At 36.8% G+C, this 26,339-nt stretch overlaps 1 protein-coding gene across 1 annotated transcript in view; it reads left to right on the top strand.

Moving 5' to 3' along the window:
* SLC7A11 (solute carrier family 7 member 11) overlaps positions 1-26,339 on the top strand; it is a 221,106-nt gene that overhangs the window by 131,898 nt on the left and 62,869 nt on the right. The window contains exon 13 of the mRNA XM_069493252.1: positions 21,114-21,239. Within this exon, the coding sequence (XP_069349353.1) occupies positions 21,114-21,239 (126 nt within the window). The remainder of the gene's footprint in view (positions 1-21,113; positions 21,240-26,339) is intronic.

The following is a 26,339-nucleotide window of genomic DNA, read 5'->3' as shown; positions in this document are numbered from 1 at the left end:
AACAAAGATTCATGCTCTGTGCTAGAAGTCAGGGGTACAATGATGAGCAACTCTTGACATGGTCTTTGCTTTTGTAGTGCTAATACTTTAATGGTACAAACTAGACTGGCACTGCTCAAGCTAATTCCATGAGCTTGTGTTAGAGGGGAACCTGTTGTCCTGGGTGTGTGTGTGTGTGTGTAGGGGTTTTTGGAGGAGGGAACAAGAAAGGTGGGAAAAGTCAGCAAGTGACACTTCAGATGAGCTCTAAGGCAGAGGTAGGTGTTAAAAACCACAGACAGAAAAGTCTGTGTAATGACTCCATAGCGGGAGAGAACAGTGTGCTTGAGAACTGAATGGAACACAGTATGCCCAGAGTGAGGAGTGCGGAGAGGTGGAATGACGAAAGAGCAGATTGGAGTGGTAGAGACAGGGGGCCAAACTTGCAGAATTTTCTTCTGTCTTAAGAACAATGAGAAATCAAGTACACAGTTTTAAGCAGGGGAGATATCACGATTAGATGTTTAAAAGACTTCTCTAGTTGCAGTATGTGTTATGATCAGAGAGTGGCAAGATATGTTATTAAGCTGTGGTAGGAATTCATGTGAGAGTGTGTTGTATGGATGTAGAAATAAGCAGATGGATTTATGTGATATCTAGGGGGTGATACTAGTAGGATTGGTGATGGACTGTTGGTGATGGATTGAATACCGGGCACAAGGCAGTAGAATATGTGAAGCAATATTCTTACATTTCTGGCTTGTATAGCAGGATATATATCTCATATATATGATACATATCATGTATATTTATGACATATATATATAAAAGTCACATATAATAAATGAGAATAAAATTGGGGCCAATGATCTTGGATCTGTAAAGTATTTAAGAGACCTGAAAAAAGTTGAGTGAGAAATTAGACATGAGGGTGAGGAGTGAGAACTGGTTTGGAGACAAAATTATTATGGAAGTCAGTGGTCAACAGATGGAAAATGAGGTCAGGGATATGGAGGAAATGAAGAGCGAATAGGAAAGAGCCTGAGACCGTGCACTGAAGGACTCCAGCATCTCAGGTAGAGGTGCCCCTGCAATGCAGTCAGTACAGTACGACATACTTAGCAAGGATTTACTGAAGGTTTATGGGCTTAAAACAAAACTGACAGAAAAAGAGTACCCTTCAGGCTCTCTCACTTCTTAAGCCTAATCTAAAATAGTAAAAACAAACCCAAAACATTCCAAGTTCAATTTCAATGGTTGGCTGGATTCCTCTGGTTTTGATAACCTTGAGTATTAGGTATTTGATCAGGTAATTCAAATAAAATGCTTCTAATTTATAAAATGAGTTGTTGATACCTTCTACTTCACCCTCATTCCCATTTCTCTTCAAATGCTTTGTAGTACTTAGCAAACTCTGTTTTATATTTAAAGTCCTTATCTGGGAATCTGCCCAGCGATCAAACCTGGGGACGTCGGCAGAGGATGCCCACATTTTATTGACCTTAGTGTTCACGGTGATAGTGTGGTGCCTCCCTGATAGTGTGTGCTTCTGTCTCTTATATTAGTATCATTTTTTTCTTTGAAATATATTTCAATCTCTGTTGAGATACACACACACACACACATATACACATGTACATACATACTACATGTTTTTGCCTGAAGGAAAATCAGCAACAATGTCAACACAGACTCTCATCTTTATTGTTTGGCTTAAAAGTAAACGTTAGGTATGTTAATAAGCTAATGGTGTCCTTTGCATATTTCACCAGTCTCCAATTTTTCTTTGCTTAATATAAAAATGCATTTCCAAAGCTAGACCACTGGGAGGCAGCATGGTGCAAAGCTAGCGTTTAGTTCATCCTTCCCGGGGAAGTGTCCAGTATAGACCCTTCTGCAATGGCAGTGTGTCTCCCCCACAGATTTGTGTTGTGCTCTCAATGTAAGCAGAGCCTTTCTCTGTCTGTCTGTCTGTCTGTCTGTCTGCTTTCCCTTTGCCAAATTCTTTCTTCTTCCTCTTTTTCTAGGGTTCTTTGTGAGTTAAAACTTCTGTTTTTGAAACTTCCTGGAGCTTAATTAATAAACATGAAAACCAAGTCAAAGCTGGCACAATGCCCTTTTTTGCTCAACCACATGGGCATGCTAGGGTAATTGTAGTTATTTACATTTGGCATCCAACTGACTCAAAGAGCAACATTGCTTTTCTTTTTTTTTTTTCCGTGAGTACCAAAGCTATTAAATTAAACAGGTTAATGTGGCTACAGCATTTCACCCCCTACTATCCCCACAGCTATAGTAAATCTGCCACCTGTTTATTTCCATAAAAATTCAATTACAGCACCACCAGTTCTTCTTATGCGAGCAATTAACTTCAGGCAGTTTCAGGCCACAGAGAAAGGCCAGGCTGGGCTGCTCCTTTCTTTCCTCTTTGCTCCCTTAGCCGCCGGTCATTCTTTCGCTAAGCGACTGTGCACCTTCACACAGGTGAAAGAGGCAAGAATGGACTAGACTGCTGGGCACTGTCATGCCAATGAAAACGAAAAGTCTGAAAAACCACAGCCACCTTCTGCCTCCCCCTGCCCAAGCGGTGGGGACGTCTGAGTGGCCCACGGGGAAGGGAGCAGCCGGCCCAGCAGTGAGGGCCACAGAGACACTCTGGCATCTGTAACACACCAAGATGAAGAAGACATTGCTTTAAAAATTGTTCATTTTCTTTCTTCTTAATCTTTGTAAAAAAAAATGCAGCCATGTAGGGAAGGGTTGGTAAAATGCCACACCACCCTGGCCACAACAACAACACAATCATGAAGAGCTAAAACCACATTCATCTGTGCTTCGTAACAACAGCCTTAACCAAAGGCATCCGAAAAGCAGCTGAGCAGTTGCATTTCTTTTCCCCTCTAAGAGGAATGAGGCTTTAGTACCAGGCTGTAAATGCTGACTTTCACTGTTTTGTTCCCTGTCTGCTTCTCTATGTCATATTTCTTTTCCTTCTCTCAAAAGTCTACCAATAATAAAAAATTACTGAATCTTCTGTCTAGTGACGTTCGACTTGATCTAGTTGTTGAATAGGGATTGAGGTACTTGTTTCCCATCGATCCCTCTAAAGTCATTGACACAGATGCCATTTGAACACAAATACTACGTATAGTAAATGGATAAACATAGTCGAGCAGATTAGAATCTGAAATAATCATTAAGTAAATCATACCCAGGTTTCAGGTTAAAACAAATACTTCATAAGGGAGTTGGTACCAATTATTATCAAGGTGTAGTTATCATCAATACATTCAGAGACTAAGAGAAACATCACAAGAGAATGAGTTAGGGTGTAAGCAGCTGATCGAATGCAAGGAGACTTGAGCCCCTCACTAGGGCAGGTGTGTGGAGGGCTTAGGTTATTCACCTAAATTGTCACAGGTTTCAGTTGACCCCTGAGCAACACTTGCTCAGGCAGCGTTGCTGGGCAGGCATGGATGTCAGATGTCAGCCATTCCTAAAATACTCCCAGGGGATTAAGTGAGTATATAAATATCTCCCTCCTTTCTTCTTGCATCTGAAGGTGCCCTGCGCCCGACAGCATTAGTACGCTGCTGGGATAGAAGAATGTAATAAAGTGGACTTTGAAGGCACATGTCACAGGAAAAAATACAGTCTAATTAAATTTAATCTTCTTTTAAATGGTTACTCAAAAGAGAGACTCTGTTAGAAGTTCAAAAGGCACATATAAATCCTCCCCAGGCAAGTCCATAGCTAGGGCTAACATATGGCAGTTGGAAGAGTGAAGGAGAATTTAGAACCTGTGTTTCATCTCGATAGGGCTGACGGGACTTTAATGAAGGGAGACCAATATTCTGTGGCCCCAAGACCACATTCTCGGCTGTCAAATGGGTTCAAGTTCACGGTCTTGAAAATTGTCTTTTTCCTATCTTCAAATGTTTTCATAAGTCCTTTTCTTTTCAGTTCAAAGTAGACATTAAAATGGGTTTTCAGTATTTATCCTTCATCCTAGATTTGGGCAGATGCCTAATTTCCATAGCTTCCTTACCTCCTGAAGAGATCCAGGCTTTTTGCTTCTGCCAAAATGAAGCAAACATACAGCCTGGTACTTTGAAGTCTGAGTTAAAGCAAAACTAAATGGACCATGTTTATCTGATCAATTAAGGCATTGCCTACATCCTTAGTACTGATGTTTCTCATTTAAGCAGCATTCTATACAATCCTCAGGAAATTAACAACAGAGATAGACTTTGGGGAATGAGGGACCATTACACAAAGAAATGCAGGAAGAGTGTAGAAGAATTTGACCAGGCTCCAATATAAGCTACACAAACTGACAAGACTCCAACACAAACTGAAGAATGTCTTTGTAGAAGTGGGACTGTAGAAAAATATTTTTCAACATTCCCAAAATAGAAGTTTGATTTAAAACTCCTATTATTTAAAGTGATCTACCCCATTTAATAGTCTTTAGCATGACTGATGTTTTTAATTTCTTAAAAAACTCATCTTTCTCTCAGAGATTAGCATGTGTACAGTTCAATTTAACCACAGTTCAACAAGGGAAATTCTATAAACAGCACCATGCTGAGTAGAATATTAGATTTAAAAAAAAAAGAACATAAATTAAAACTCTATTAGGAATTTACAATTTTTTTGCAACCAAACTGATCAACACCAATTAATTAGAATGAGATAAAATGGTAAGTAATTGAACCCACAGGCTGTCCCCAGTCAACAGCCTGTTCTACTCTTCCCAGTCATAATGTGAGATACACTTGTTTGGCTTCCATTCCAGCTAGCTCAGGACCTGTGCACATGACCTGTTCCAGAAAGACAGCAAACTCTATTTCCTCAGCAATCCTGCTGGATTTGTTAGTCCTTGATTTGAGTGAACTACATCGTCCAACTGGCACCAACAGATTTAACTTTAAACTGCATACGGATAATGACTGTGTATTTTCATATCTGGCAGAGTCTATGGAACTTGCCTTCCAAATTCAAAGATCCCTCTCCAGAATTGTGACTTGGCGAGAAAACTAATGTACAGTCTTCCTGTATAGGTTGTTTCTTTATTTAGTGGATTTTAATACTATAGATCTAGAGGCAACCTAGAAGTTTACAAAAATAGCTTTCTTCAAGTTCCAAGTTTTAAGCCCATATTCTCTTAAATATGAAGAGGGAAAAATGGCAAAGAAAAGCTATTAATCTGTCTGACCCATACTCCCCTCAAAAGTTGCTTTTTCCCCTCTAATTTGGTTTTCTGTATGATTTACTTTATGCTACTATCCCTTCCACCAAGACAGATGATGTCTGTCTAGATATTTAAGTTGTGACAACCCTTTAACTTGATTTATTAAATATATTAGCTATCAGAGATAATTATTTGTAGAAACTGTTGTGGATACCTATAGAAGAAAAAAAAGTTGTCCTGGGGAAAATTGATTTAAGATGATACATTTCTTGACAAAGAGCTGTGTCTATGTAATGGAAAACTTATTTTCAATGTATTTATAAGTAAAATTTTGTATCATTAAATGGCAGCCTAAGGGGAAAATTTGGAAAACAAATCACTTTTACGTAGGAAAATTTCACTTATATTTTAGCCCCTCAGACAAAATTATTGATAGTATTATAATTGGCTCATTATTTGCTTTGGTCTGAATTTAGATTAAATATCTTGATTTACCTAACATGGATGTAAATATCTACATCTACTTATATCCTTAAATAGATTAGTGAGATGACAGTTTTGAAGAGGGTAAGAAAGAGTAAGGAGCATTTTATTCTATTATATTCAATTTTTTTCAAGAATGTTTCAAAACTGTTTTGGCTGTATTGAAAGGGAGGATTCTTCTCTTATGAACAGATAATTGCTATTAATACAATATGATCTATTTCATGTGGAAAGATATGAATCTTAGACTTGAAGTTTCTGGTTTGACAAGTGCTGTGTGAACAAGGAGAAAACAAGAAGAAAGAAAATCACTGAGGCTAGAGAGAAAGAACGATAAAGTGGGCTACTCAGGATCTCATTCTATTTATTCTTTTTTATATTGCTTATTGCTTTTAAATGCTTAAAATTTAAAAGCAGCTTGGGTGGTAGGTATGCGGTTTGCACTGTCAAACCACCAATGAGGCTATTTTTAACTTGATAGTTAATTTTTATCTCAATAATTACAGAAAAATTGTCAAAATTTTCTACATCTTAAAGTCCATCCTTGGTTGGAACACTTCAACTGCCTCATATAATTCGGTTGATTTAAAAATTTGAAATTAATTAAATAACTCAAGGACTTGGATCTTTAGTTATCTGTTTACTGAAGACTTTCAAAAATACAATTCTGAAAACAGAATTATACTGTAACCCCTCATCAGTCTCTTTTCTCAGAAACAGAGTATGTTTTATCCCACGTTCATGTAAACATCTCTGAATATTAACTCTTAAATTTTCAGGAATTCCATCTAAACATTGTGAGTTTCCTCTTTGATAAATTATTAGTGTGGAAGTCTCCAGTAATTCTGCTGCATTTTGGTTTCAGGCTACTAAACCTACTCCAGTATTGACTCACAATATTCTATTTATCAGCTTATGACAAGAACACTCTTTGGCTTAGAAGTGGACTGTTTGTTGATCAGAATGTTTTGTTCATATTTCATAAGAACTCAAGATGAACTCCTGGTTATACTTGCTCCTACTGAACATTAGCCAGAACCACTACAAGAGTTAGGTCAGTAGAAATGCTCTCAGGATAAACTAAACAACATTTTTGAGGTTTCTGCCTCTACCTTGTTTTAAATTATATTTTGAGAGTTATTGATCTTCTGAACCCACTTTCCTCATAATTTTTGAGAAGTGACTGACAAACCTCCTATATGTAAATTTGATGTTACTGGCTCCATTTTCACAATTTCTTTTTTTTGTGTTATTATTTGTTTTTTGGCCTTGGTTAACCTTGAGGCAAGATTCAATATTACTTTACATTCCCAACTACTATTATCCTTTCCTTTTTGCTCTATAAGTAGTTAGTGAGAGGTACAGGTTAAATGAAAACAGAGACTTCATACAGCTCTCACATTTTATAAAACAATTATGCTTAGACATCTCTTCCCAAATTGTCTCCCGTGTTTCTTAAAACATCCTTCACCCTGCTTAGAAGGCAGCTTGTGTGTGAGGATTGTGGTAGTAAAAATAATTATTTTTCCACTGCAAATAAATTTCATTTGTCATGTTGATGCTAATTGGTTTCACTTGGCTGGAATGGACAATTCCTCCTGCTCTCCATCTCCTGTCAGAAGGAATGTCTTAAGATGGGTCAATCTAGAATTAACATCATTGTATTTGATAATGTCCTCTAAAATAGGTCAATTCATTTGGCTACTTTGGGACACATTATGCAAATAATTAATCCTAGCAGACACTCCAGTAAGCCTCTTGTTCAAAATGATGTTTTATATAATTTCATTAATGACAATTTTCTATAGTCATTTTAAGCAACTAGTAAACCTTTCTTGAAAATATTCAAGCTAAACCAACTAGACTTAAGCTTCTCAAACTATCTGTGATAAAGGATTGTTTGTTGTTGTTATTTGTTTGTTTAGGTTTCACATAGTCACAGACCAATACTTTTGTAGAATGCATTAATCATGTGCTTGGGTTGCATGACAATGTCAAATTGTTATATAAATCACTCAGTGCTTATTCTCAGTTTGTGTACATATCGCACTGTGGACTGGTAGAAATTCGTAGACCAGCACCAGTCCACGGGACACATTTCAAATGGCACTGATTGAGGTTCTTGACTATGGAACTTTCAGGAGTTGATTAATAGTTTGTTCTGGTACTATAGCAAAATGAAAATATTTATTTAGGAAAGATTCATTTTTCACCGAAAGAATTCTTTTGGTCTTGCTTTATTGAAGTAAGATATTCAGAATGTAATTTTGATTAGGCTATGGAATTTTTTTCTTTTCTTTCTTTTTTTTTTTTTTAGACAGGGTCTTGCTCTGTCACCCAGGCTGGAGTGCAGTGGCCTCATCATAGTTCACTGCTCCTCGAACTCCTGGGCTGGAGGGATCCTCCTGCCTCAGCCTCTCAAGTAGCTGCAACTACTTATGGGCACAGTGGCTCACGCCTGTAATCCTAGCACTCTGGGAGGCTGAGGTGGGAGGATTGCTTGAGGTCAGGAGTTCGAGAAGCCTGAGCAAGAGGGATACCCCATCTCTATTAAAAATAGAAAAATTTACCCAGGCGCAGTGGTGAGCACCTGTAGTCCCAGCTACTTGGGAGGCTGAGGCAGGAGGATTACTTAGAGCGAGACTCTGTCTCAAAAAAATAAATAAATAAATAAATAAATGTGGTTTCTTGTTGGAATTATTCAGCTAAAAGGGATGATTCTCTCTTCCATTTTTTGTTCTAGGCTACCAGGTAATGATAACATCTCACAGTTCAGTTTAAGGAAGTAATACAGAGATATGCAAATCATCTCTGAGACATTAGCACTCTTCTCTGGTGCTGTGGAGGTCTAAGAAGAGAGAGAATCATTTGGAACAATGTTCTACAAAAGGAAGTTGCTGCTGCCCTGGTGGATTTAACAGAGTTGGTTAATGTAGGTGGTTTTACCATACCTGATTGTGGTGTAACTCAAAAGAATAGTCTGGAGCTTGTGTTAAAGAGGTTAGGTGGTAACTTCAAACAGAAGAATGGAGCCACAGATGGGCAATCCCTCTGTAGGTCTTAGGGCCAGCACTCTTACAGACCATGACTGCAAGGCTACATCCTAGAGCTAGAGTTTTGAAGGACACGGACAAGCTCTGGCTAGAGTCAGAAAATTTCATCACCAAAACAAGCTTTTTTCCAACTGTGGCATTAAACCTCAAATGCCAGGATAAATATTGCCAGGTCTTTATTGTGGGAAGTTTTGGGGTTTTGGGTTATTAGTACTGACATTGGTGAGTAGTACCAGATTAGCTGCTTAATATTCTAACCATCCTTATCTTGTTGTCAAGAATTTTGTTAGCCTTTTCCATTTTATCCTGTTCCTTAGCCTTAACTTTCAAATAGTAGAGTCAGGTCCAGCTAGAGCAACAAAATAAAGGTGGAAAGCAAACTTTTATGCTGATACTAGGGTAATGAAGATCGTTCATGCTATGGGGGGTTTAATGCTGAGAAAAGGCAAGGTCAGGGCAGAGCATCTGGCCAAGACGGCTACTTCCCATTGGGCCTCTCACAACCCAAGTTTTGGACATGCCAAGGGAAACAGCAAAGAGATAAAGACTCCCTGAGTCTTTCTCAAGGTTTAGGGAAGAGCAAATGGCAGCACAATGAGCCTCTGGTACAAATGAAAATCATACATTTAAGGAAATTTTAATTCTTGCCTGATTAAAATTAAAATATGTACTATGATGATTAATGATAGAATTTTAAGAGGAATAAAAGTGGGCATGTGAATATTCTCCCACCAATGATCACAAAGTTGTTACAGAATTTTCCAGAAAGGGCAATGGCCATGTTCAGATTTAATCCCTATGGATGATTCTTCAATTTACCCTTAGGAGTTTGCATTCGTATCTCTTTTACCAAGAAGAGCAGAAACTCTCCTCTCATGTTCAGCTGTTCATACAAAGGTTCCGTTGTGCTCTCTTAAAATATAACCTTTTAACTAACTGCAAGCTATGACTGCAAGACATATAAAACAGATGTGTTAGAAAATTGCATTTGGTCACAAATTTATAGACTATATCTGTCATTGGTAATTGAATTTTCTCACTAACCTTGTGATAATTAACCTATGGGCTATGACCTCATGGTTTTGTCTTTATTTAACCCACCACCATAAAGACTGTGTAAATTTTCTTGCTAGTCAGAAAAATACCTCAGACCTTGGGTCTGTTTTGCTTTTATTCTACTGACCATGTAAGAAAATAAATATGATGGCCTGGGGCAGAGATTGTGACTTTCCCACAACAGTCTCTCTCCTTTTTTTTTTTTCTTTTTTGTAATAATTCCAACTTTATTCAATGAAGCAATGTGCCCAGCTGGCTAGAGGCAGGGACTATCGTATACTAATATGACTCTTTGACATACAAGAGAATTGTATTGGATTCATTCAACTTTGGAAGTATTTAAAGAGCTTATGTATTTCAGTGGATGATGTATTTTTCAGGGCTCAAAAAATGCCAGATAAAAAGCACCAATTTGCCCTGAATTCTGAATGAAATCTGTGGAGTTGAACTAAGCTGCCAAGTATATTTATATATATATATATATATATATATATATATATATGAAGGGAAGAATATTGGACTGTAATATTTTTACTACTTAAATTTACAAGGAGGTAGAATTTTTATTTGGCATTTTAATTTCTGTGTGGTAAAAAGATAATAGAAGATTGTTCATTATATTCATACTTGGGAATATGTTCCATTCTAGTATTTGGACTGTGATGGCCTATTGTGTGCCTAAGGCATCTGCTACTTTTGGCCTGCTGGATATCCATTCACTGGTAAGACACTCCTGTTTCACTTTATGGAGTCATCCTTCTCCCTTCTCAGTTCACATGACTGGGAGGGGCTGACTGCACTTCCTGACTCCAGGGCTGCAATGTTACCAAATCCTGAACACCCAGAGTCTCTGGGATCATCGTTTCACAGATAGGCATGTGACATAAGCCTTCTCTCTGTGGGGATTAGTAAGGGAGAAGGATGTACAGACCAACATGATATTGATTCTGTTTTTGGTGACATGGAAAGAGCAGGCCTGGGAATCAAGCCAACAGAAAGGGCAGCAGAACTAAAAGATGGAGTGCAACCAAGTCCTGATGTCATACTACGAAGCACATGTCTGACACTGCTGCCACATCTGGATTTTTTAATTATGTGAAACAATAAATTCCTTTCTTTGCTTAAAGCTAGTTTGGGATGGTGTTCTGTTACTTATAACAGAAAGAGTTCTGATCAACACATGGTGCTCACTGTATAACCCCCTCCCATGAACCATGTTAGATCATGTAGCTGGGCATAAATGGGGATTAGAAGTAGAACAGGGAGAGAATTTCATATAGTATTAAACGTGTTTCAGAGTTAATGTTGAATGTCTCTTCTGACCTATTTCAGAGACTTAGTGGGCAAAACTTAGTTTTCTACCTCACTAGGCCTAGGAAGCTACAAAAAGAGCTGTTCTCCAATGAGAGACACCAATTCCTTGGTTGAGCCTTGAATTACCTATTATTGGATATGGATTCAAACAGAATAAGAAATAAGAAGATATGAGGGAGAGATGGAAATGTTAGGTTCTTCTCAGGCCATGTTCACCTCTGCCTATATCATTTTTAGCTCCTCCAAGGGAGGAATAGATATTAGTTCGATTAGTCAGTGTGCAGAGCAGGTACGCAGGCCACACTGATTCGTGAGTGGAGTTAGTGTGCAAAAAAACTCTGTGCACATCCACGTGCAATCTTATCCCTCTTCTGCCTCTTGGTTCCATGAAGCTGGTTGGGTCAGCTGAGTAAAGGCTCTACCTGAAACATGGACATGGCATTTTCTTCTGCTCCGCTTCTCTCTCTTTGTCCCTCTCCTCCTCATCCTTTCTCAGCTATGCATGAGTGTGATGTTCTCAAGACTTTAGATTCATGGAATGAATGGATGTCTCTTCTTGGAGCATTTAGACCATGTACTCCAGCTCAGAAACTACTAGAGTTCTCAATTTAAGAGTCAGGAGCTTGCACAGCATTGAATACAGGGGTACTTTGAGTCACCCTCCTATTGTTATTTATGTGAACAAGAAACAGTATGTTTATACTATAAAAATAAGATAAATAAATGTTTTTTTTTCTTTTTACATTATCTTTCAGGAAGCTATAATCCAAATGCATAGCATAAGTTTTGTATGTGTGAATAATTCTTTGGCTTTCACAATCAATATTCACAAGACTTCATTCAAGGGATCACTGGGCTATATTCTCATCTAGAGGCTTGACGGGGGAAGAATCTACTTATATGCTCATTCAGGTTATCAGCAGAATTTATTTCCATGTAGCTGTATGACTAAGGGTGCTGGCTTTTTTCTGATTGTCAGCTGGAGGCTGCTCTTAGCTCCTACAAGTTGCCTACAATTCTCTATCATATGATCTTCTCAATAGGTAACTCAGAATATTATTGTTTGCTTCTTCAAGGCCAACAAGTCAACCTCTCATAACAATCTGCTAAAAAAATAATATTGGATGGCATACTGTAATCATAGAAGTGACATCCCATTAACTTTACTATATAACAAAACCTGACCATGGGATAGACATCTTATTATTTCTGCCATGTTCAAATGGCTAGAATTAAGTCACAGAGGTGTGTAGGAAGGATGTGGGAAGAGTTTAACACCAAAGGGTAAAGATCTTGGGGTCATTTTAGAATTCTGCCTATCACATCAATATATACCAGTATTTACCAAAGTGTGTTCCATTGAAGATTACTTTCCAAGGTTGTTTGTAAGTCTGTGTTCATCAAGAATCTTTTTCAAGAAACAGAATTCAAGTGACAGGAGACCAAATCAAACTGTCTTAAGAAAATAACCAAAAAAGTGTTTGTATTTCCTCATAGAACTGAACATTTCAAGGGATCATTTTTTGCTTTAGGCAACAATGCAATTAGGATTGAGAAGTATTCTGCTTCAGAAAAGCTTTGACACAGCAATTAAGAGAGAGCACGTCAGGAATGGGAAGTAATGAACACTGGACAGGACTCAGGGAAAGATGTGACTGAGAAAGTAGCCGGAGCACAGGATGTGCTGGGGTTGAGATCAAGGACAATCCACTTGCAGTCTCTGTGACTAACGTGAACTCTGAAAAGCCTGTGCCATGTGCAAAACAAGAAAGGAGGAAAACACAGGCTTCCACCTGTCACCTTGTCATATTCACCTATACCCACACAGCATTGTCTCAGATCTGCATTGGCAGATATTGTTACTTTCTTTCCCATGATAAAAGTACATATCTCATCCTTGTCTACTATGTACTTGAAAAACTTCTATTCATGTTTTCAACATTCAGTTCAGCAATTCTGTGAGGGCCTCTCTAAGCTCTGTCATTCAGGTAGAGTTGCTTCCCACAGTCATGTGCCCATAATTTGGTAGGCACTCTTAGTAAACTCAGCTAACCCCCATTTTAACCCCCTACTTTCTTAATACCTCTGGCCAGTCATGGCCGCATCACATGGTTCTCACCAATAAGACATAAACTAAATTTTGATGTGGGGAAATCTTTTGTTTTCTTGAAATGGGAGCCTTCCCTTTTCCCATCCCATTCTCCTGGCATTGAACATGTAATTGAGCATATAATGGCTTGGGGCTGCACTAGCAATTTTGTGAGCATAATGGAAATGGCAAGAGACTCTCAAAGACCTGGTCTCTGATGTCATTAATCTGATAAACCAATCTAGCAACCGACTTCCACTATACTCATTATATGCAAAACAAAACAAAACAAAACAAAACAAAAACTAACCTTCAGTTGTTTAACCTGTAAGAGTTGGGTTTTCATTACCTGATGTCTAAAAAGATTTTTAATGAATGCAGTCTTATTATTTCTAGGTAGTAGCACTACTTATAGGAAGAGCAATTATTTATTTTTCTACCTAACCTGTGGCACCACGAATGAACTCCTTTATATTGCAAAAGTTGTCTCGTTATTTGTATCTTATTCATCTTAGCATTCATATTCTTAAAAGAGTATCTAGCACATAGAAAACATTCAACAAATATTTGTTAAATGAACTAATAAATAAACCCAAGATTCTGTCTTCCAAATTTTAACAGCTTACCTGGAAAGAATAATGTATCCTTCCTAATCAGAATGAAAGATTTCTAGTGGTATGATTTATCTAGGTGCTCAGTTATTGGCTTATCTTATTTAACACATTATCGACAGCTTAGAAATACAAAGAAGACGGATGAATAAAATCTATGGGTGTTTCAAAAACTGTAGTTGCAGCTAAATTATTGGATGATAAAAGCAGTATTCAAAATAAAATACTAAAAAACATTGGGAAGTCCTCATCCTAAATGTGGTAAAAATCAACAGGAAAAAATAAATCTAGCACTTAGACTTAAAAAATAAAACTCAAACCTGCAATTTGGGATTTAGAGTAGATCAGAAGCTAAAACTAACAAACCTAATCCTGTTTCCTGCACACTGGACTCTTACAGGTTAAAATCAGATGAGAAAGCATTGACAGAATGAAAAATATTTAACTTGGGGAAGATGATTCTTGTAGATGTGGAAAGGATAAGGAGAAAGAGTATTTATAACATGTGACATACTTGAAGCACTTTCTTATAAGAGATATGTAAGATTTATTTGATGTAGTTTCAAAGGGACTCAGAGAAAAATTTGGAGCAAAGTGTGGAAACTTCAGGTTGAGAAATTGGAACTCAATAGGAGGAAAATGTTAGCAATACAAAATTTTTAAAGTAGATTTGCCTGACTTGTGAGACCCAGAGTCGTGCTGACTGGCAGTGAATTGTCACATAACTACTTGTTAAAGATAATGACAGAGAATTTCCTGCTTTGGTTAGGAGCTTGACTAACTTATTTTTGATAGATTTAAGTTAAACCAATTTGATAGTCTTTTGTTCCACAGGATGCTATTTCTGGTTATTTTATGAAATAAAATGACAAGGTAGTGGTGGTTATGGGACTTGTCTGCCACACTATTTGCTCGCTTGGTTTTTATAACAAGGTAACCACTATAGTGTTCTTTGCTTATCCCGGAATGAAAGTGTATCTGACACTGCCTATTGTTGGATGAGGCAGGCTCTATTGTGCTTGCCTCTTCCAAGGTAGCTACTTATACACAAATATGAGCATGCTCATATTCCAAGAAACGTCAAACTAGAGGTTACAGTGTGCACAACTACATGACTATAGCATGTTTTTAATTTGGCTAGTACAGTTTCTGGACTTTTTTGAATTTTAGTGTTTCTTAAGGTATAATCATGGTAGCCAAAAGGAGTTTACCATAAAGACCCTTGTATTTCATCTCCTGCTACTTGAATTAGCTTTGGCAATTCCTGGAAGCTATTTTGACTTCCGGGGATAAATCTGAACTATACAGAAGGGGGATGAGTTATTGCTCTGATGACTCACATATTAATATTTCTGCCTAGACTTAAGCCATATTAGCTACATTTCAAGAGCTCAGCAGCCACAAGTGGCTAATAGCTGCTGCATTTCCCAGTGCTGGCCTAAGCCTTTTAAGGGAGTCCCACAGGAATGACACATAAGCCTCCAGGGGTTTGACGTGTGAACAGTTCTACTTCCCAACTTTACCTCTTATTTCTTTCCTTAGTAGCCCTCTTGGGTTTTTTAGGGCTTTCCAATTTTCTATGGTCCTGTCTCCCTCTCTTTCCAAAATAATTTAACCCATTTTTACATATCGTTAAGTCACAAGTTGACGCTTGTATGTCGTATATTCAAGAACAGTAATTTTAGTATGTTTTATTCGCTGCTGTATCCCCAACGCCTAAAATAGTTCCCAACACATGGATAAGAATTAATACAAATTGGACAAATGAATGAAGAGATAAATAAATGAATTCATGCTCCAGAATAAGCCATGGAATGAAAGTGTTTTCAGCTCAGCCAGATTCCTGCACTTGTTTGGGAGAGGAATGATTCCCTGGGGAAAGGAGAACAGACAGCCAAATGATCCAACTGGAAGAGATCACTTTTCCCCCACAGGAATATTTTAAAAATCTAATATTCTACACTGTGGATTTGTTTTCTCTGTAAAATAATCCTATTCCTCCTGCTAATTTTGTTCTCATTATCGAGAGATGCTGGCTCTTTTCCTGATGCAGGTTATATTACAAATCCTCTTTAATTAATTTGAAAACAAAGGGGTCCAGCTCTGCTACCATTGCTGAAATATTGCTGTAGTGCTAAGCTTACCAAATACATTTTAAATATATATGTCTTGAGGCTTCAACCATCTTTTTTCTTTACCAGCTAAGCCCACTGACGTAAACATAATAGACAATCAATAAACATCATGAAGTCATTCAACAGAGCCAAGCATCTTCATAGTCACATAGCATACATCAGTCAACAAATTATATAAAGATCCCTGCCCTCGTGGAGCTCACATTTAAGTAGAAAAATGGGAAGAAGGAAAAATAAGCCACAGTCACAAAAAACAAGAAAAATATACTATATTAGAAGGTGGCAAAAGTCATTTAAAAAATGTAGAGCAGGAAAAAAGGTTTTTTAAGAGGTGGGTTCTAACTTTACCCCGCAGCTTTATTGAGATATACTTGACCAATAAATATTGTATATTTAAGGTGTACAATGTGATGTTTGGACATATGTATACATTGTAAAATTATTAACTTAAATTAGGCAATGAATTAAAATATTTTAATTGATGCCACTGTGCTCTGATCTCATAGAATATGGAATTGCTTTTAAAATAGAAAGGTATAGTAGTAATAAGTACACATTACTTACATGTATAAAATGCAACGGAGTGCATTGTTATCTGAAATTTTATTTGCCTTCTATTACTTGGCAGTCCTTTAATTTGGATGAGATTGAATTGCTATAAAATGAAAGGTAATGAGAGAGGGCTATGTAACCAACTGGAAAAAATACAATGAGGGAACATGTTATTGTATGCTTTATTCAATACTCTTTAGTTGAAAAAACATAGAAAAATCATGCCAACAAACTTGGAGGAGTTTAATAAATTGTTATTGCAAATACAAGTCATGACGAACCAATAATAACAATGAACTTAAAAAAGTAAAACTACAAAATGAAATTCTATTTGAAATAGACACATTACATATAGCATCAAAATTATAGCAATTTAGAAAATAGCAATGAAGAAATAGGAGATACGTCAAGCTAGAAGTCACAGATACAAGATGCAGCTTTTCAAATTATACATTAAAAATAAATTATAGGAGTGGAGAGGGTCTGAGCTGTATCCCAATTTACCCAACTTAACCAGATAAAAATTAACTTTTCAGCTACATTATATTAGCATAGCCATTAAATTGAGTACAACTGATAAAAAAAGCAGAGTAGTAGAGTATATTATAGTGATCTTGGTTCAGAAGATGTGAATTTGGTCTCATCTCTGATGCCAACAAGTGACCCCCTGTATAAATGAAATGGTTGTACCAAATGCCCAGTAAGATCACTTCTAATTCTAGAATTATATGATCCTGGCCTGTCTAAAGATTTTTCTGGATTATTTTAAATAATGGAAGTGATTACCTGGGCTGAGAGATTAAAACTGATACTTTTAAAATCATGTAATTCCCATCATAAATCTGAGAGCACACAGCTGTTTATCAGCGTAATTATACCTTTTAATTGGTCGCCTATGGTAATCTAAAGTGTTTCTTTCATTTCTGATATTGACCTATTCTGCCACCTGTTGGAAATGTAATAGTAGAAGATTATGTGGGTATAAAGGTGTGTGGTTAGGTCTGAGGAAAAAACCATCTTTGTAGAATTTTTCTTTGCTTTAAGTTGAATGGAAATATCAATACCCTTAGTCATAATGACCTAAATAATAGGAATATGACAATACATTAATGAGATAGAAAAAATAAAAGCCACTGATATAAGGACTTTAGTTTGGGACCATTACATTATCATACATTTAAAACTGAAATTCAAGAGTTTCACTTCCAAGATGACAGTCAAACATAAAAACATGATGAGATTTATTAAAAACAAAACAAAACAAAACAAAAACCAACCATTTATAGCCTCTGGAAATAGTTCTAAGGATATATAGCAAAGGAAGAAACATTTATTCAATAAAATATACTAAAGCAAAATAAGATAAGAATCTGTGGCATTTGAGCCACAACCCATTTCCCCTCTCACGCCCACTCCAGCCCAGCTTAACGGAAGCTGTACTCAGGGTGGGTGTGGCCAAAAAGATGGAGCTGCTGCTTCTCTCAGCTCCCAAGGAAGGCTTACCTTATTGCACCATAAAGGAAAGCCACCAGTATTTCTCATTGCCTCCAACTACAAGTTGAAGACGATAAATTCCTGTTGAGTATGGCAGAGAGGTGAGGGGCTATCTCCCTCCATCTGCCCCTATCCATTGGATGGTGACTGTACGCATGCAGGGGAAGTTGAGAATACCTGGACCATGATTGCCCTAACCCTAACTTGCTCACAGGGTAGAAGTTTCATGAGAGAGGCATACTCAGAAGAGTAGGGGCTACAGTGCTGCTCGGTGCCAAGAATAGTGGCTCAGAGAATTTGTCCACGGGGACAAGCAGCGATAGGAAAAGAGAGATCTAATGTTCTCCCCAAAAGAACTAAGTTTATTTGAAACGGCATGGAGAAGCTCAAGGCTAAGGGGGCCGCTGAAAAAAATGGTTCCTCTTAATTAAGAGCAATACTCTAACCACAGACAAGCTAGTTCAACAGAAAAAAGAAAAACAGGAAAAGAGACACCTAAGAAGAGTTCTGTTAGGGTCAGAAAAAACCTCAAATACTGGCCTAAAAAATAATCCTGTAAAAGAGCCCAAATTGCATCAAGTCAGACTACGGAGCAATTTAAGTTCCAGGGCATTGTCAAAAACAACTAAGCTGGTAATTAGGGAAACCTTATGATAGGGTCTGATACCAAATGAAGCAGACAGCTTACCAGAGAGATCATGGAAAGAGTCAAAGAGAGCACTGCTAGCATTACTGTCACCCCAGGTGACCAAGGGAGAAAGCAGCCGTCTGCAAGCTGAAGAGAGAAGCCTCAGAAGAAACCAAACTTGCCAATACGTTGGTCTTGAACTTTTAGTTTCCAGAAGTTTAAGAAAATAAATTTCTGTTGTTTAAGCTACCTAGTGTATGGTATTTTGTTATGGGAGCCCTTGCAAACCAATATAAATGGTTCCCAAATAACTTTTATATTAGTATTTTTTATTTTCATGAGGAAGTATATCAATAACATTAAAAAAGAAACAAAAATTGTATAACTATAATAGATATAAGCTACAAAGAGTTAGAAATACTGGAAATGAAGAAGCAGTCACTGAAATAAGAAGAAATCCACTGGTTGAGTTTTCTAGACTAGACACAGTCATAAAGACAATTAGTGAACTGGATCCTCGTTCAGAAGGATTCACTCAGAATATAGCACAAGATAAACAGAAGGAAAAAAATGTAAACATGGAGGTTGAATTGAAAGACGCCAGTATGTGCCTAAGTCAGGGGTAGGCAAACTGTAGCCCACAAGCTAAATCCAGCCTACAGTTTATATTTTGCAAATAAAATTTTATTGGAACTCAGTCATGTCCATTCATTTACATATCATTTATGGGTGCTTTTTGCTACAATGACAGAATTAAATAGTTGTGACAGAAACTGTATGGCCTGCAATGGCTAAAATATCTACCATTTGTCCCTTTACAGGAAAAATTTGCTAACCTCTACTCTAGCTAGTATTTCCAGAAGATAAGATAGAATGATGAAAAGCATGATTCGAAAAGATATTTAAAAGTCCTTTCACCTTTGAAAAACAAAGGAGCACTTCAAAGACCAAATAGAATAAGTAAATCCAAATCTATGTACTTTATAGTAAATTTACAGGACATCTAAGATTTTTAAAATGTCTTTGAAGTCACAAGAGAGAAATGTAGATTGACTAAAAAAGAATTCTTAATTAAACTGACAAAGTCTTCCTATTATTAACAATAAATTTTAGGCCGGGCGCGGTGGCTCACGCCTGTAATCCTAGCACTCTGGGAGGCCGAGGCGGGTGGATCGCTCAAGGTCAGGAGTTCGAGACCAGCCTGAGTGAGACCCCGTCTCTACTAAAAATAGAAAGACATTATATGGACAACTAGAAATCTATATAGAAAAAATTAGCCGGGCATGGTGGCACATGCCTGTAGTCCCAGCTACTCGGGAGGCTGAGGCAGTAGGATCGCTTGAGCCCAGGAGTCTGAGGTTGCTGTGAGCTAGGCTGACGCCACGGCACTCACTCTAGCCTGGGCAACAAAGTGAGACTCTGTCTCAACAAAAAAAAAAAAAAAAAAAAAAAAAAAAAAAAAACAATAAATTTTAGATAGTAATGGAGAAATATTTTTCAAAGTATTGAGAGAATTTAACTGTTTGAAGTAAAAACTGATTCCAAGCTAAATGACTGTTTAAGAAACATTTAAAGTATCCTCTTAAGAAGAAACATAAACCCAGAGAAAAAATGGCACAAGAAAAATATGGTAAGCAATGTAATTTGTAAACTACATTAACCATAAAAAGCATAAAGATTTTTAATGCAGAAATTGGAAAAGCTAATAAAAATTTAGCAAAGTTGTAGGTTACAAGATCAACACATAAATATCAGTTATGTTTCTATACACATCTAACCATAGCTGACATTATCTTGTATATAGAAAATCTAAAAATATCTACAAAAGAACTATTAAAACAAATTAACATATTCAGCAAAGTTGTGGAATACCAGGTAAACATACAAATAATTAGTTGTATGTCTATACACAATAAATGAACAATCTTAAAAAAGAAATTAAGAAAGGAATTCCATTTACAATAGTATCAAGGGAGTAAACTTAACCAAAGAAGTGAAAGACATACACTGAAAACTACAAAACATGACTAAAAGAAATCAAAGATGACCAAAATAAATGGAAAGATATCCCATGTTTACTAATTGGAAGACTTAATATTATTAAGATAGCAATACTACCCAAAGTAATCTAAAAATTTAACACAATCCTTATCAAAAATCCAATAGGTTTTTTTTTTTTTTTTTTTTTGCAGAAATGGAAAGGCCATCTCTCAAATTCACGTGGAATTGTAGGGTTCCCAATTGGCCAAAACAATCTTGAAAAAGAGAAACAAAGTTAAAGGACTCATACTTTCCACTTTCAAAATTTACTACAAATCTACAGTAATCAAAACACCGTGGTTCTGGCATAAGGGTAGACATATACACCGATAGAACTGATTTGAGAGTCCTAGCAATCTCTTCATCAGCTGGCTTCTGTTACGTTTTCTTACAATGGAAACACTGGCAGGTGATTGGAAGGTAGCGGGAAGGAAAAAGCCAAAACCCCACAAGTTTGTTTGTTTTTTTTTTTTTTTTTTTTTGAGGGGGTTGTGCTTTTGGTAGAGCCTTCAGCAGTAGTCACAAAAAGCGATGTCTAGCACCTAGACAGGCGGCATGTTTCCAGCATGACCCAGGTTTTGTGGGTCATAGCAAAGAAGCAGTAGCAGCAGGTAAGAGGATGTGCTTCCCTAGTTTTGTGTATTATTATGCACTCCTATATATATTACATTTCCCATATCCAGAAATAACAGATAATGGTATTAAAAAGGGTTTTAGTCCAGGATTTTCTCAGAGTGACTAAAACATTTTTTGAGAATGATTGAAACCCCAATCACGTATTAGAAGTATATATTTTACTGCACATGAAATTAGGCATCAGTAAATGCATTTATATATATATATATATATATGTATGTATAGGTAATATTTTGAAATAGGATTTCTGTCTTTTACTTCCTTGTATGTGCCTGCTCCCCTATAGGATCAGTACAGACTGCCTTCAGTGGCGTAGCATAGCAAGCAAAGAGTGTAGGCACTGCATGCAAGCTGCCTGGCTTCAATTCCTCGTGTCATCACTAACTGCGTGGTCTTGGATGAGTTGCTTAATCTCTCTGTATTTCAGTATCTTTATTTGTTCAATGTTGTGGGTGTAGAATGGATAGTACGTACGAGTACTTAGCAAGGTGTCTGCTACAGTCTCAGACTCCTTCCAAGCAGTGCACTATCGCATTAGGATTGGCATAGTTGACATGTAAAGGCAACAAAATGGACACAGTCAACCCATCACCCTTTAAAATAGGCTCTTGAAGTCCATTTCCTAAATTATATTATTAAAATTTAGGTTTTCAATTGCAGAGGACAAACATTTGAATAGTTTTCCAAATTCTAGAATCTTCCCTTTAAATATCAGGGAAAAAAGCTTGGAGGATTGAACATGAAGTTTTTGCTACAAAGTAGGAAGGATAACTTAAGGACAATTTCCTGCCAAACAGAAATTAGATAAAAGCTCTTCCACAACTGGGGGAAAGCCCTGGAATAAGAGAGAAAGGAGCATATTCAGGCTTTGATGAGAAGCCCATTCCCACATCTTTGGTAATTTCAGGGAAAAGGAGCATGTTTTCTGTTCCCTTTTGGGAGGCAAAGCTTCATAATACTCCGCAGATGGAATGCCCAAAGGGTTTTATATGAAGCTTTTGCATTTTCAGGCAGAAAGAAGGATTGAGATAAATTTATGAAAGACCTGGTGTGAGGAAAATCAAGAAATAGCTTCACGCCTTAATGAAGAATGTGGAATTGCAAAGAAGGTTGGTAAATCTTAGGAGATCTGGGGTTGAGATAAGGAGAAAACCCAATATGTAGACAGACATCAGGACTGTGCTAGGGGCTCTGGACATTAGCAAGGATGCTCATAGATGTGCAAAGGCAGGATGGGACCACTTACATCAGATGTGGATGCAGAAAGAACCAAGGCAGCCACAAAAACTTGCAGGAAGAGTAACATAGTCCACCGGAACCCAAGGAGAGCCTTAAAAAATACATTCCCTCGGCCTCTCTGTTGTGATGCTCTGTCAATAAATTCTTTTTCTCAAAAGCTTTCCAACGGAGAAGTAGAACAAAAAGCAAGCATATAAGAATTGTATATATATCATTGCTAGAGAGTTTGAAAAATGAATTATCTGAGTTTTACATATCTATTAACTAGGTAATTACCCCCAAAGAGATCTTTTCAACCAGATGTCACTGAGTTGCCTGTAGAAGCCTGGATTACATTTTTAAAAGGAGGCTCAGAGAACAAGTTGAATTCACTGGGGAGAAATACAAAAAGTTGTTTCTGCACATCTGGATCAAAATGGACAATTTCAAACCCGTCATAAATTTAAAAATTACCCTGTACAACACATACTTCTAAGCTATCCACACTAAAACATGCATATGTGAAGGAAAGACAAGGAAAAGGATCAGTTTCTGGGGCACTTCTCCTCTTTGATTTGAATTGTCTCTGTTCTGCAGTTTCTCTTCTCATTCCTTCACTATCTTGCCCCAGGCTATATAGGACTGAGGTATGACTTCATTTCAGTAACCTACTTTCTGAATTTTTGTGATTGCATTTGCAATCAAACACCTGATGCTTGCTGCCTGCGTGGTGTTTATATTTGTCTTGTTGCCCTCAATTATGTTCCCTTATCCTTGTTCTGTAGATACAGTGATGATTTCTGTGAGTTTTCTATTAATAGGTTCTGCAGCTCTCTTTCTAATGTGGGCATCCTTAGTCTCACATCTCCTTTCTCTGTTTCTGTATTTGTACTGCTTCACAATCAGCATTCTGTAAGATGCATCAGTAGGATGGTCATTGTAAATCACCTTTGGCAGGATGAGTCACTTCGTGCTTGGAGTTGAGCTGAAGAGCTATTCCTCATTACAGGGCAAGATGGCATTTCCTTTTTAACCATTAAATGTTCCCTTGCCGCAGCAGCTGGGAGATGTTACCTTGTAAACATTTCCCATCCAATACTGAATAGGCATCAAGAGTTCTATATGTACCCAACTAAAAATATAATATAGAAATGATTTTTTTTCAATGATGACAATTTCAGGAAGATTGAGAATGCCATTTTTGTGTTGTTTGTTCTTTAAGACAAACTGTTATTCTACAACCAAAAATCTATTATTTGTTATTATATTCAGTTTTCAATAGTTTGAATGGATTTGAAATGTATGGACTTCAAGTCACTAAAGAAGTTAATTTTCCTTTTTGATGAAAGATAATCGCAAAAGAAGCAAACGTAAGTTTCACACAGCAATTTTGATTACCTTTCTACAAGTCGTTAGAATGTTATTTTTTAAGCTGCAGAGCAATTAATGACTAGAACTGCAGGAAGTATTTAATTGAGTATTGATTTAAGGCCAAGCTGTTGTTTGGCTGAGGCATTGCATTATAATTAATGGACCTTAACCAGACTTTAATTTTTCTACACTATACCTGATTTTCCAGCGTTGTAATAGCAACCCTCAAACAATCCATAGAGCAAGACTTCAAAAGTTTTGACTGAATTTTTCACATACCCAGAAGACTTCTGGCTTTGACAGTAACTTCAAAGTCTGCTGTATTGTGAATATTGTGCATTTAAGATCAAATTCTCTCATTGACATATTTTCAATTAGTCAATAAATTCACTCACACAGGTTTAATACAGGGTAATATTAGTGGCATGGTTTACTGAGGAGGGCTGTGCCTTATTTCCCTGGAGTTCTGTAGTAAAAGAATAGTTTCTTGTGTGTTTAGAATGGTACAGCTAAATGCTTACTTGAAGGGCAGAGGATGGGGAGAATTCTTTCCAAGGGCTTATCTGTAATAACATCCAGTGACTGAATGGTCCCTATAGAATGACAGAAATATATGAGTTTTTAATTTTTTAAATAGCCATCTGGCCACTTTTTGATTTGGTAATTACTTAAATTCAAGACTTTTTATGTTTAAGATGATCACTTAAATGTTCATCAGTTTAGAGGATTCAATTAAATACCTATCAAGTGCATAGCATCATTGGGATCTGTAAGGATGCAAAGATGAACAAAACATAGTTGGAAGTAGCCACTTCCATGCACGTTACAACCTATTTTGAACATAAACGCTGCAGAAATAACTAAAATACAAGGCAATGCATGCTGTGATAAAGAATGACTTGCTAATTAAATCTGTTTTAAAAACTTCCTACAATTTCAACCATCACATTTAAAAAAAATTATTGTGTATACAAAATAAGATGTATGTATTGTTTAATACACACACACACAGACACAGTAAAATGGTTTCTAATATCCATCATCTCACAGTTACCCATTTTTCCCCACTATGGCAAGAGAAGCTTTAATCTACTCAATTATGAAAAAATCCTGAATGCAATATACTATTAATATCTATAGTCCTCATGTTGTACTTTGTATATTTCTATTTGTTCATCCTATATATTTGCTATGTTGTTCGTTTGACCTATATCCTTCCCCTAACCCTGGTAAACCAGTGTTTTATTGTTTATCTATCTATCTGAAATATTTTTTTAGATTCCACATGTAGGTGAGATCATGCAATATTTTTCTTTCTGTGTCTGGCTAATTTCACTTTGCCTAATTTCCTCTAGCTCTATCTATTTGTGGCAAATGGCAGGATCTCCTCAGTTTGTAAGGCTGAATAATATTCCATTGTGTGTATCTGTGCGTGTGTGTGTGTGTGTGTGTGTGTACACACGCCCTTCAATGTCCTAGTTACAAGTCTTTACCTTTCACCCCACCTGCTATGTAGCTAAATCTCCTTAATTTCAAGTCTTATCAGTGGTTACCCAATAGTTGCTGCAAAAGATTCTACAAAAGTTTGTCTCTTCAATCTCATCTTTCTATCTTAACATATGAGACTAGCTGTTTGTTTCTGCTGTGGGATGGTTTGGGAATTTGATGTACTCCCAGCAGCAATTTCAAGTCTGGCAACTGGCACTTCCTTTCTGAAGTGTGGAATAGCTACTTTGTGTCAGCTCCCAGGAGGGCTAACACATTGGGGAAAGAGCAATGGAGCACTTGCATGACGGGCTATACTGGCTGAATTTTAAAACACTTCAATGGATTCAAGACTCCAGTACATTTTATCGATCGTGGAGCTCAGAGCATAATTGCTTGAAACTCTCAGGAAGTGGATGCTCAGGATTAACCATGCAGTGTTTAGATATGGTCACTGAGTGACCTTTAATTTACTCTGCATCTTCAAATGTGGTAGTATGAAGAAAAATGAGGAAGTAGATTGTAGATTTATTTCCATTTCAGATCAACCAAGTCACCTGCTGGTAAAACAGCATGAAGATTTAGCATACTCTATATTTATTTTGGTCACTGATAAGTAAGTTTTAGGGGCAGAGCTGTGTAGGGATATGTATAAACCGATGAAAAGATGTCTTTTTATCTCTATGTGAATGTGTCTTATATAAAACCAAGTCTGAATGGCATTTAACATTTGCAGAATTGTCAGTTCACTTAAAGAATTGTACTTTTCCTTTTTTACACACTGATGTTGATTCACATGCACTTTATTGAAGATATGTGAGAATTCAAAACCTTTTTGAGAATATGTATTTGTGTGACTCAACTTGGTCCTCTAGCAATGTTACAAAAAAAGTTTTATCAAATACTAATTATCAATATATCATTTCCAATAGAAATATTTCCTTTTATTTTTGTATTGATATTTTCAGTATGAATGCAAAAAACTGCTAAAAAATATAGCT

The sequence above is a fragment of the Eulemur rufifrons genome, chromosome 18 (genome assembly GCF_041146395.1).
Source record: "Eulemur rufifrons isolate Redbay chromosome 18, OSU_ERuf_1, whole genome shotgun sequence".
Taxonomy (NCBI): Eukaryota; Metazoa; Chordata; class Mammalia; order Primates; family Lemuridae; genus Eulemur; species Eulemur rufifrons.
Note: the sequence above shows the minus strand (reverse complement) of the source record. Positions and strands in the feature narration are given on the sequence as shown.